General features: G+C 42.1%; 1 protein-coding gene across 1 annotated transcript in view; it reads right to left on the reverse strand.

The window, feature by feature from the left end:
* The window catches only part of KNDC1 (kinase non-catalytic C-lobe domain containing 1), a 575,645-nt gene that overhangs the window by 92,354 nt on the left and 470,046 nt on the right, over positions 1–13,245 (reverse strand). Inside the window, exon 29 of the mRNA XM_085606188.1 lies at positions 7,820–7,977. Coding sequence (XP_085462314.1) covers positions 7,820–7,977 — 158 coding nt within the window. The remainder of the gene's footprint in view (positions 1–7,819; positions 7,978–13,245) is intronic.

The following is a 13,245-nucleotide window of genomic DNA, read 5'->3' on the forward strand; positions in this document are numbered from 1 at the left end:
ACACATGCTGTGACAGGGAATGGCAGTGTAACAGTTCGCAAAGCCCTTTTGTGAGCCAAAACCAAACTGCAAAAGTAGGTGGGAATTAGTGAAAAGTTGTTATTTCCCAGTCTTCGCAAACATAAACTACCACTTTTAAATGCACAAAATAAATGAGGCATGTCAACAAACACTACCCAAAGTGCAATCACAAATGGCATATAAAGGACTGAGGAATAACAGAGGATAACACCTCAGAACCCTAGTAACATGCAAACAAATCGGTTCTCAATGGCAGAGACTTTCACAAAACCAAGTACATACAGACACAAACATTTGTGCAATTAGTCTTTACTCCACTAAGTTAGCGAAGAAAATATACAAACGGACATACACCATTATACTGTCACAGTTTCATTTATATCTCATTTCGTTTTAGATTTTGTGTTGTACACACACCCAAAAGAAGGTGCCAGCCATAGATATAAAATGGTATGGCCAACATTTAATCAGAATAGCCTAGATTCCCATTCTTATAAAATTCATAGAAGCAAAAATGCATTATTCACTTATAGGATCGACTTTACTGGTACACAGTGTCAAGTGCTTCAGCGCCCCACATAGGGCTGTTAAGTGATATATAAATACTGCAATACAATACAATACAGTCAATGCCTAACATTATTTCTGTGTTTTCTCTTAAACGATACCTGCAAAACGAAACAACTAAGAGTGGGGAAGGGAATGTCTTTAATTTTGGCTACTGTATGTTGGTGATTGTATCCCTACTCCACTTCCTGTACACACTGGGGCAGATTTATAAGCCCCGTGCGCCACTTTTGCGCCGCCGTTGCGTCACTTTTGTGACGCAGCGGCGCCATGCGCCATGCCATAGCCAGCGCCATGCTGCGGGCTATTTACAACGTGACGCGTCTAGGGAGATGCGTCACGTTGTAAAGCTTGCGCCACATGTGGGCGTACCTGTGCAGGGGGGGCGTTCCGGCACAGGAACGCCTCCGAAAAGTGGCTGAGTGAAATCTACAAGATTTCACTCAGTCACTTTTGAGCCCATGCTGCGTCAAAACCCTGCGCCTGCTTGAAGCAGGCGTAAGGATTGACGCAGCATTGTGACGATAGGGCACCCCCGAGCCTTGCTGGAGCTGCGTCGCGCTTGCGACGCAACTCCAGCAATGCACCGCCTTACGCCTTCAGATGCGTCACGCATCTGTTTATCCTTGCGCCACGATGCGCTGCATTGTAAATGCGGCGCATCTGTGGTGGCGCAAGGGTAAACTTGCGTGAGGCATATTTCCTGGCGCATCCATGCTGATTTGCAGGGATGCGCCAGGAAACATACATCTGCCCCACTGTTTTTTGCCACTCCCAGTAAGTGTTTCAGTGTCTTATTGTCCTGTTGCCAGTATAGTATAGACAGGGCTAGGCACAAGCGCCGGTTCAGTGCCAGCATACCCTTGCGGGTGATAGTGCGATTTACAAATACACATAACATAACAACATAACTGTGTAAAATATGGCTATTGGTTGAGAGTAGTGAAAACCTTCTCAAGCAACAACCACAATCATTGTCAGGGTGAACAACAAGAGTCAATAAATAAACCTGTGCTTAACCTTCTGGTAGCTTGGCACAAAAGCAGCCAGGCTTAACTTAAAGGCAAAGTGTAAAGTATCTATGCAGCACACAAAAATTAGTAAAGTGAAGGCACAACACAAAAATCCCAAACCAATTTAGAGAAATATATTGTTTTAACAAATAATTTGGGACAAAATAACAGAAAAGGGTTGCTTTCTCAATGTATTTTTTAAAGCCTGATTGTATCTGGCATGTGAATTTCCTTCAGGTTCACGTCAAAATATATTTAACATTTTCAATTTTTTATTGAGAAAAAGTGGACCCCTACATAATGAATGAGTTTGCTATACGCAGGGATTGAAACATGATTGGGTAAAGAACAATAGCAAACTAATACTAAAAACTGCCAATCGGAGCCAGGTAGATATCGGCATATAATTCATAAAGTTCAATATAGATAAACATACATAATAGAAGATTTGTGATTTATATTATTTATTGTTTTTTTAAATACAAATATGAAAATAAAACATCTAATACAAGAGACAATGATTTATGTACCCTTTTGTATAGACAGAAAATATCACTGATTAACAATTTGATATAAATGTTACTTTTGAAACAATAATGACACGGTCAAAATAGCACTATGCTTTCAACGACTACTATTTTGACGGTGTCATTATTGTTTCAAAAGTAACATTTATATCAAATTGTTAATCAGTGAGATTTTCTGTCTATACAAAAGGGTACATAAATCTTTGTCTCTTGTATTAGATGTTTTATTTTCATATTTGTATTTAAAAAAACCAATAAATAATACAAATCACAAATCTTCTATTATGTATGTTTATCTATATTGAACTTTATTAATTATATGCAGATATCTACCTGGCTCCGATTGGCAGTTTTTAGTATTAGTTTGCTATTGTTCTTCACCCAATCACATTTTCAATTTTTGTCAGACCTGTCAGCCTAAGGGTGGTCTTACCCTAAACATTTTGCCTTCACCCCTTCTGTTTTAGCTGTATTTTTTTTTTTTTAGCTCTAGGACTGTGTACTTTACTACTGCTAACAAGTGATAAAGTGCTGATGCCCTCTGCTCTAAACCTGGTAAAATTGTCTGACACCAGATTGGCATATTTAATTTACTTATACGTTCCTTGTAGAGTGATATACCATAGCTCAAGGGCCTGTAAATTAAATGCTACTAGTGGGTCTACAGCAGTTATGGTGCCACCCACTTAGGTAGCCCCTTAAAACATGGCCCATGCCTGCCATTGTAACCTGAATGCAGTTTTAATCTGCCTTATCGACTTGGCAATATAACCCAATTGCCAAGTTGTAAACCTGTCTTTTTTTTTGCATATAGTTCAATCTAAGGTAGGCCCTAGGTAGCTCATAGGACAGGGTGCATTGCAATTAAAAGGTTGGACATGCACTTTTAAGTTTTACAGCATCCCCATGATTAACATCTACTTGGCCCTGCTCGCCCCCATCGTCAGATCTCACGGACTCAACATTGTATCCTACACAGACGACACCCAACTCATCCTCTCCCTTTCCAACTAACCCAACGTATCCAAACATAACATTTACGAATGGAAGCAGTCGCCAAGTGGATGAAGAGCAGCTGCCTACAACTAAACCCGGACAAAACCGAAGTACTCGTCATAGGCCCACACCTGATGCTTGGAACAACATCTGGTGGCCACCCACCCTCAGAAACCCGCCTACTCCCCACAGACCATGCACGCAAACTCAGAATCATCCTGGACTCCAGACTCAAAATGGACCACCAAATCAACACTGTCTCATCCTCCTGTTTCCACAACCTCGGACTCCTATGAAAGACCTTCAAATGATCCCCCTCAAACACAGAAAGACTGTCACCCTCCCACTCATCAGCAGCACTCGACTATGAAAATGCTCTCTATGCCGGATTCAACAAGAACCTCACCCGTAAACTCAAGAACATCCAAAACGCCTCCGCCTCAACCTACCAAGTCACTGCCACATCACCCAACAACTGCGTACACTAAATTGGCTCCCCATCAAGAAGAGCATCACCTTTAAGCTTCTCACCCATGTTCACAAAGTCCTTCTCCCTCCTCACGGCCAAGGCATGAAACACCCTCCCACTCCACCTCAGACAAACACCAACACTCTCCAAGTTCATGAAAGTCCTCAAGACCTGGCTCTTCGACAGATCTCCTTGAACATCCTGGACCTGCGCTCATTCCTCTGTCGTCCAACGCCTTGAGACCCCCTCTGGTGAGTAGCTGCGCTCAACAAACCTACGATTGATTGATTGATTGATCTCCTGGTAGTGAAAAACTCTTAGATTTATTTTTCACAACTGTGAGGCCTTCTCCAATAGGATAACATTGGGTTACCCTATTATGTTTATTAAGTGCTAAGTTTTGATTGGGAACAGTTAAGCATTTCATGTTTTGTGTCTGAGAAATTGTCATTAAAAATCCCCTTTTTTATAAGGTTGAAGCCGAATTATAAGTTACAATTGTAAAAATGCCACTTTTAGAAAGTCAGCATTTTCTTGTCCTAAACTATTTGGTGCCTGCAGCCTGTCCTAGATCACATGACTAGGTGTAGTTGGCAATTACACTTTGTTTATTATGTTATGTTATGTTAAAATGAATTTATAGAGTGCACGTACACCGGGGAGGTTTCATGGTGCTAATTTGGTTGAGATCCAAGTCCTAGAGGATGGTTCAGAAGGCCTGTCGGAAAAGCCAAGTTTTTTAAAAGACTTCTGAAGCCAAGGAGATTGGTGCAGAAGCGGATTTCGGAGGGAAGGGAGTTCCAGAATATAGGGGCCAAGGTAGAAAACCTGGCACCCCTGGTGCGCTTTATTCTAAAATGAGGGATAAATAATAGATGTTTGTGGGCTGAATGAAGGTTTCGTGTGGGAGCATATTTGTTAATCATGTTATTGACAAATTTCGGGCTTCTTCCGTTGAGTGACTTAAAAATAAGACATCCAATCTTAAATGCACACCGCTGAACAACCGAAAGCCAGTGTAATTGCTTTAAGAGAGGAGTGATATGATGATGCCTAGGCTGGTGACACTCAGACGCGCAGCCTGGTTTTGTACTATCTTTAAACGTCTTTAAAGATGGAGAGAGATAACAAAGTATAATGAATTGGCATAATCGACATGGGACATGACCATTGCGATGATCACCTGAATCCGGGCGTCGTGGGTGAGAAATCTACAGATCTTTTTTTTATTTTCCGGAGTTGAAAGAAGCAGGTGGAGATCACCGACCTGATCTGAGGTTTCAAAGTGAGATCCTGACTGATAACCACCTCAAGGCTTTTAGCTGAGCTAGAAGGGGCGGGGGGCTGGCCCAGCTCCCTAGGCCAAAAATGGGGTCCCCATGGATTTTTAGCGATACCACCTGTTAAGACCAGCTCCGTCTTATCCGGATTAAGTTTTAGATGGTTCTTGTTCATCCATTGACTGATGAACAGCATGGTAGATTGAAACGCATGAACCGACTCCGCGGACTTACTGATGAAGAAGATGAGTTGGAAATCATCTGCATAATTAAAGGTGCAGACTTTGTGCTCCTTCAGGGCTCGGACAAGAGGGAGGAGGTAAAGATTAAACAACAGGGGAGAGAGGGAGGAGCCTCGAGGGACTCCACAAGAAATTTTAACTCTAGGGGCAGTAAATGGGGCAGTACAAACTGACTGGGAGCGGTTTTCCAGAAAGGAGCTGATCCAGCTTAAGGCTGGTCCCGAGATTCCCGCGTCCGTCACACGGTCGACCAAAAGGGTGTGGTTGACCGTGTCGAAAGCAGCGGAAAGATCAAGCAGGACAAGGGCCTGGGAGGAGCCACTATCGACCTCACTACGAAGAGTATACAATACTGTGAGGATTACCGCCTCGGTAGAGTGCGCTGGGCGGATGCCCGCTTGATGGGGATCAAGGAATTCAGATTCCTCCAAGAAGTCTGTGAGACAACCTGTGACATAAGCTTCCAAGATCTTAGCCAAATAAGGAAGAAGGGAAATTGGACGGTAATTTGTCAAAATTAGCAGATCCGATCCTACCTTCTTTAAAAGAGGGACAACGATTGCCTCTTTAAAGGTTGCAGGGACAAAGACTCATTTAAGAGATTAAGAGCGGTACTAGGAAGGGCAGTAAAGATTTCCTTCAAAATGCTGGGAGGGCAACAGTCAGTGGGAGAGCCCGATTTTGCTTTCGAAAGAAGATTTATGAAAGTGCGCTCGCATATTGTAGGAAAATGCTTAAAAGTGCTATGGTTTTGAATGGGATGAGGATTAGAATCCAGATTTTGACAGATCGGGATACAGGACTTGATTTTGTTTGATTTTGTCAATAAAGAAAAGATTTAATGCATTACAGATGGTTTGAGAAGGAGGGGGCTTGCATGAAATTCTGTCGGGGTTAGATAACTCATTCACAATATGAAAGATCTCCTTTGAGCGGTTTGTTGCAAACAAAATTTTAGATGAAAAGTGCGCCGCTTTAGCAGTTAGAATAGATTTTTTAATAAATTTTCAAGGAGTTCAAGTAAGACTGTTTGTCTTCGGGTTGGTAATTGCCTCGCCACTTTCTTTCCAATTGCCTTAAGGCTAATTTTTGGTGTTTCAACTCAGTGGAGAACCATTTCTGGGCATCATGGCGGCGGGGGGCATGAATCTTCCTTAGGGGAGCAAACTTGTCGCTGGCAGCCAGTAACCAACTGGTTAGCCGTGCATCAGCCAAGTTAATTGAGGAGTCGCCCAGAGGGGTCGAATTGGCGCATGAATCAAAAAATAAAGGTTTCTCGATCTTGTTCCAGTTTCTGCGAGTGCACCCCCTAGACTGGGGTTTTTATTCACAAAATTATCTTGACTGGTGAATTTGATTATATGGTGATAAGACCATGTACATGGTACAACTGAGATGGGAGACATAGTGATGTTGACAGTCCAGACCTGATCAAGGATATGTCCCTTACTATGTGTGGCCGTGGATACCTGTTGAGTTAGGTTTAATCCTGAAAGTAGTTCGGCCAGTTCAGCCGATTGGGGGCCGCCAAGAATATCATTGGCCCAGTAGTTAAAGTCACCAATCAGCAGAACCTTCCCATAGTTGGTTACCACCCAGACAGCCACACAATAGAGGGATTAGGTTTTCCTGGATAGGTAATCAACTGTAGAATGGGGGAAGCGAGCTGCAACTGCAATAGGCTGTGCTCTGACTTCACACAAAGGACTTATCAACCCTGCATTCTTCATGCAGACTGCTTAGAGCCAGGTCAGGGGAAGCAGGGATAGCAGGAGATTTCAAGCATTTCAAAGGGAAGTCTATAGAAACGTATACTTAAAATAAGGCACCATGTATAAAAAGGGGAACCTCTGAGCCACGCTTCACTTCACTTTCTGGACATACAGAAGGACTCGGACTTCACAGCAGGTCCCACTACTTTCTTCTCCACTGCAGCAAATCCTGTTCGCTGGTTCTTTGTCAAAGAGTATGCGGCCTCGTGGATCTCTTGTTGGCTACAGCTTCCTGCCTCGTCTCACTGGAGATTTTCAACTTCCAAAAAAGTGACAAAGTCCGAATATAGAAATCTTCACATCTACTTTATCAAGCGGTTCCTTGACACTGACTCTCCCTCTTCAGACACCCCCTGCCCCTTTGCCCCTCTGAACTTTACCTTCTCAGAAGATTTTCATCAAAAGTTCTTCTAAGTCTGAAGGTAAGCACTGACCGGGTCCAAGCCACTTTTTGTTTTCCGACGCATGCTTCATCACGGTTGGTCATATTTTTGGACTTTGACCTGGTCTCGGAGTGACCTAGATCTCGTGGTTGGCATTTTGATCTTTTAGGCACAAGTTTTTACCTTAAACTTTAAAAATGTATAACTATGGTTCTACTAATTTGAATTTTGTAGTTTTGTTCTCAAATAATTTATTAAAATGTTCTCTGTTTTTCTAAATTGGTTGTGTTTTCACTTTTTTACTGTTTGTGTGCTGCATAAATACTTTACAAATTGCCTCTACGTTAAGCTTGACTGCTTTGTGCCATGCTACCAGATGGTTAAGCACAGGATACTTAGGAGTTTGTTTCTGTTTCACCCTGACCAGTATTGTATTTACTTCTTGAGTAGGGTTTCACCCCCCTCAGCCAGTATAACCCAATTTATCACTGTGTTCATTTATTACTCTCCCAAAATTCATTATTTTGATAATGAATGCAAAAACCTTACCTGAGTTTTTTCCATTTGTAAGCTCCATTTGCCATTTTGAAGCCTCCGGTTTCAAGTTGTTGGACATGCATTGCCAGCACGTGGGCGGAAGGAATTGTGGGCAATGTTCTAAATCTATCTCCCTCCATCAAACACAAGTTGTCACTTTTCAAAAACACCTTGTCAATTTTAAAAGATCAAATGAAAAAGAAACAAGTGAGGACACACAACAGCAAGACAATCTTTATAATAATTTGATGTCACCTTTATGTTTGACCATAATGGTGTGCAATACAATTAATCACAATTGTGCTTGCCCTTAAATGAACCTCTGTAAACTAAACAGCATGTCAATGTCATTGTTAGGGAAAGTAACGTACTATCGTTAGATATGGTTAAATATACATCAAGTAGAGTTGTGTGTAAAGAAATCCTGCCACCAGTATTTGCATTGCCACCCATTCCACTGGCAATGTTTTCCTACACCTGTGACCCCTCCCAGCCCTGCCTTTGTGTTAGCTGTGCTGCCTCCTCTGCCTCACTCCATGAGGCTGCAGCCTGGAGCTGACCCCAGTAGAGAGGACCATTCTGGGATAATAGGGGAAGGAGGCTAGAGGTGGGAGGCGCCCTGCTGTTGGAGTGAGACTTGATGAGAATGGTAGGAAAGATTCCATGTTGTAGGTGGGAGTAGGTAAGACAGTCCATGTACTTCAGGTGAGAGGAGGATCTGTGGGCCTGCTGACACTGGCAGATCATATTCTTAGCCAGTGGTACATTTGCAGCTCATGCCACTTTCTATTCTGATACTTATGTTTCTGTGTTAATATAGGGGACACCGGAACTGCAAGTACCAGAAGGGCATAAACAGGTGGGACTTGGTAGTTAATGCAGCTCACACAGGGCAACCTGAGTTCTCTGGTCATGTTTAACCTATTTTGAGCTCCCAGTGCTTTGGATTCTGCTAGCCGTAGTCATGTGTTTTTATCATGGGAAAATAGGCAAAAGTTCCACAATTGAGGTACAGTTGAGGGGAGCACCAGAGCCTGTCTGATCATGAGTTGATCCTCAAATCTATTTGCAACTTGTCAAATTAGGGGGAATCACATTATATAAAGGATCAATGTTAAGCAAGATATGACATGCACTTTAACTGCCCTTATCCGAAAGATGTAATGAAATAACTGAAATGGCCTTCAAATCAGGGGACAATACAGGAAAAACTGTTATTCATACAGCCAACGCCACCAAATGAATTTCCACTGCTATCATTGGTGTCTCTACCAAAATCACTAGTCTTCAGGAATGGGAAGAGATGAATTCGGAGCTGAAAATATTGTGTGCTCTGTTGCTTGTGCCCCCTTCCTCTCACCTCCTCTTTGTAAAGAGAGACACCAATTCAAGAATCATCTTCAGCATTATACCAAATATGATTAACTGTTCGAATACTACATTTGCAGTGAGAAAACAGTTTTTCAATAACAGTCCTTATTTCAGTAAGTGAACTTGCGCCGCATAAATATCAGTTGGGGAAGCAAGGAGTACTTCTTTCAGAGCCCTTTAGAAAGAGACTTTGTTGGATTGTTTGCTCAATAACTTAAGGTAAATCTATTAACAATGTAGTTCATCTCTTGTATATCAATAGCATACGCTTCTTTCTAGCTGGGGTAGAGGTTCTGTGCATGATGAGAACCTGTGGGAAATAGATCATCCATCCCTGAAAATCAACACTTTGAGCAGAGAAATCTAAATCAATAAATGTAGACCCAAATTGTGAGAGCCAACTCTCAAGAATTAGAAGAGCCCCACTCAAAGGCTGACACCTCATGGCTTAAGTTACTGAGATCAGTAAAGTCTAACAGAGCACCACCAGTTTAACCACACAACCGAGAGCGAGCAGTGGACTGAAGATCCCCAGCGCGGTGTAAAGCCATTCAGTCCTCAAATTAATGATCCTAACTGCAGGTATCTTAGCATTAATCTATCCAAACCAGAGGCAGGTGTCTCCGACATAAGGAATGACCATCTTTGTTTTATGCAGATTCCTTACGGAAAATACTATCACCAGTGACCCTCAGAAAAATGCGAATAAATAATGTACACGTAGGGCTTTGTCTCCTGCTGATAAACATCACACTTTATTACCTTCAAATAAGAAGAAAAGCAAAAACATATGGTTATTATTGTGAAATATAGCAAAAATAACCCTCCTTTTCCCAGTCTTTCACAGAAATCCTGAATAGCACGGCAAACAAAAATCATACAATTGAGGATAACCTGGGTCGCCACCATCCAAGGTTTCTGGAATATTAGCACCACAAAGACCTTACAAAATCGAAAGATATCACCACAATTTGGATGTTTAGAAAGCCCTCCCGTGTTCGAGCAAAGCAAAGCCTAAGTGGGGGATAGAACCTGTTCAAGAAGAAGGATCAATTGGGTGGTGTAGACTAATGGTCATTAAGACAAGCTAAATAGTATTTAGTATAGAGACACTCAAAACTAGGATACACAGAGCTTGCAAACCTTCAGGCAATCACCTGCTTATTGGCTAGTATAAAGAGCATGAGGAAGGTAAAGAGCTTTTAAAAGCAGAATAGGGAAATGTTTCAAATGTGTCTCTTTTTAGAGTCCTGGCCATCAGTAAATCCCCCTTACTTTCACTGCAGTAGGTATAGTTGATAATAACTTGTTCTGACTATATAAGTGGTCCATTGTCTTTTTTAATGTAAACAGTGGATGGACCGCCGGTTCCCGTACTTACAATCAGATGCAGTGCGGAGTCTTAATCATAAGAGCTGACGGGAAGCCGAAACGTCTCAAAGCTGGTGACCTTGAATCTCAGACTCCAGTGAGAATGCGCCTGCTTTCCACCCCAACCTTTACCAGCAGAAGTAACATAAAATGGTTCATGAAGCTGTAAGGATACCCAAGTTGCTCCGATCAAAAATCCTCAATTGGAGAACTCTTAAATGACGCTCAGGAAGCAGCCATTCCCCTAGTGGATCTGCCTTCTACTTGATCAACTAAGATTTTGCACTAAACCTAATAAGCTGCTAAAACATCTGCTTAATTTGCCTACTCAATGGAGAATTGGAAGGTTTCAAACTCTGACCAGCCAAATCAAGTAAAAAAAAGCATTAACCTCTTTGAATGACTCTGTTTTAGGCAAATATATTATAAGGGTTCTTTTCACATCCAACAAATGCAAATGCTCTTCTTCTTTACTGACTTTGGTAGTGGGCAAACATAGAAAAGACTACATCCCTTAAGAAATGAAACTGTGACATCATCTTATATACAAACTGAGGACTGGGCCATAACACCAGTTTGGATAAATCCTTAGAAAATGTTCTGAACTCAACAACACTCCCAGTTTCCCACTGTTCTAGCAAAGCTAATGGCATCCAAAACGCTACCTTATATGTCCAGAATGACTGCTAAAGGTTTTCTTTTTACAGGCAGAAAAGTTGAAATTCGGTACGAGGGGATGGGTGGGGTTGTCAAGATTGGGAAATAGTTTGGTGATGGCCCAAGTGATGGTGAGATTATTATGAAAGAGTAGCATGTGGACTAGAGTGGGAGGAGTAGAGTGGTCAGCAGTGAGATTATAGGAATGAAAAAGAGAAATGGGGAGAAGGGTGGAGATGGTCAGAGAGTCATCAGAGATCTAACAATTTTGGGGAACATGGAGGTGCACGCAGATTAATATGTAGATTGAATGGATGGTAAAAGGTGATTCAACTGGGTTTGGAGTAGGTTGAGAAGGATGGGACTGAATGGACTTAGCTTAGTGCACAAAGTTGGTCATAGCTTGTCCAACGTGTTGGGTGAGCTTGTGACAGTGATATAAGGCTTTACCTACTTCACTACCTGATGTAATAGAGAGAAGTTGTAGACAGAATCCAAGCCTGCTGTATGTTTGTAAATGTGCTGGATGGAAAACTGTTACATCCGATAGCTTCAGCTGACCACAAGAAACATGTCCCTCCTCATGGTATATTATGCTCTTCTATCTAAACGAGAAATTTTCTCAAGAACAACACATTTCTCCTGTGAATTGTGAGTAAACAAAAATGATTGTGACTGTGGTGAAAGCTTTATTTCATGGTGGGATTGTAAGTCTCTATCCTGGGAGCTTGAATATGAACTTTGCTTAGAGTTCAGGTGGGAAGGGGTGCAAGGGGTTCAAGGTCGGAGGAGAAGCAGTGACTGTGGATATCCCGCTTGTATCAATTGGCAGCGTCATGTCTACTTCATCTAATAGAAGTAGTCAGTGGCATGTGTCTGATGTCTGAAGGTACACTGCTTACTCTGCACCTCAGTGTAGCAAGCCTGTCCTCTTTCTTTTTGTGGGTACTCAGACACAGCAAAGTGTTTTTGGGGAATCAGCATTCTCATCCGTATGCTGATGCCTGAGATGTCCTGCTCTCAACATTGCCTGATCTTACCTCAGCAGATCAACCAGGTTCTGAGTGTGTGTCTCTAGCAAATTTAGAGCAGGCGTCACTGACACCTGAAATGTGCCTGCATCTCAACTCAAAATAGGCTGGCCAGAGGCAGGAGTCAGGAACATGAAGAGAAAGGATGCATCTCGATCGCACTGTGTAGACACACATGCACTGCAATGTGAGACTAAAAAGTGAGCACCCTTCTCTGTAAGAAGACTCATCTTACTGATCCAATAAAATGGATGTTCGATGGTGCAGTGCTTCTTACAAACAACCACTAGCCGATTAATATGAACAACACTTAAAACAATAAATGGCTAAGAGATACTGACCTATTTGCCCCTCTCTCTGTAGAGATGATATGAGCACTCTCAGGGCACTAAATCCGTCTCTAGCCAGATCTAAAGCCATGTAAAGAATGGATCCTTCACTTTTGTTTTAACATTACTTTCATTCATCAAGTAGAAGATATAGTAGCCAATGACTGAGCCATCAACTCAGGCTGAGGTCTTCCAAACCCACATCATGCTCTCAATCCCCTACCCCAAAACAGACATTCAATTACAAATATTAGTGCACTCAATCATACAATGGTGGTGGTTCTAGTACTACTTCCCTGAGACACCAGGAAGCAGCAGGAACAGTGAAACAAGCGATGCAAACAGAATCTTTCCCATTACATACATGTACATTTTACCTTCAACCGGGTGGCTGAGGCTTGAGTAGTACAAATAGTGCGAGACAGGGCAACAAGTGTCCACCTGTTAGAAGCTGTGTTGTAAGTGGAATAATTTTATGTTTTAAAACTAGTTACTGAGAATGGTAAAGTTATGTTGAATAAAAGAAGCATTCAACAATGTTCCTAACCCTAAACACATGCTACATACAATGGGTCGAGTCTGCAGGGTTAAGAAAATAGGCATAATTCAACATGGACATGGTTCTCTGAGTTAAACCCTCCTTGCTAACATCTGCTTGGAAATGCAAGTCACGTGGTTA

Source organism: Triturus cristatus, chromosome 1_2 (genome assembly GCF_964204655.1).
Source record: "Triturus cristatus chromosome 1_2, aTriCri1.1, whole genome shotgun sequence".
NCBI classification, from domain to species: Eukaryota; Metazoa; Chordata; class Amphibia; order Caudata; family Salamandridae; genus Triturus; species Triturus cristatus.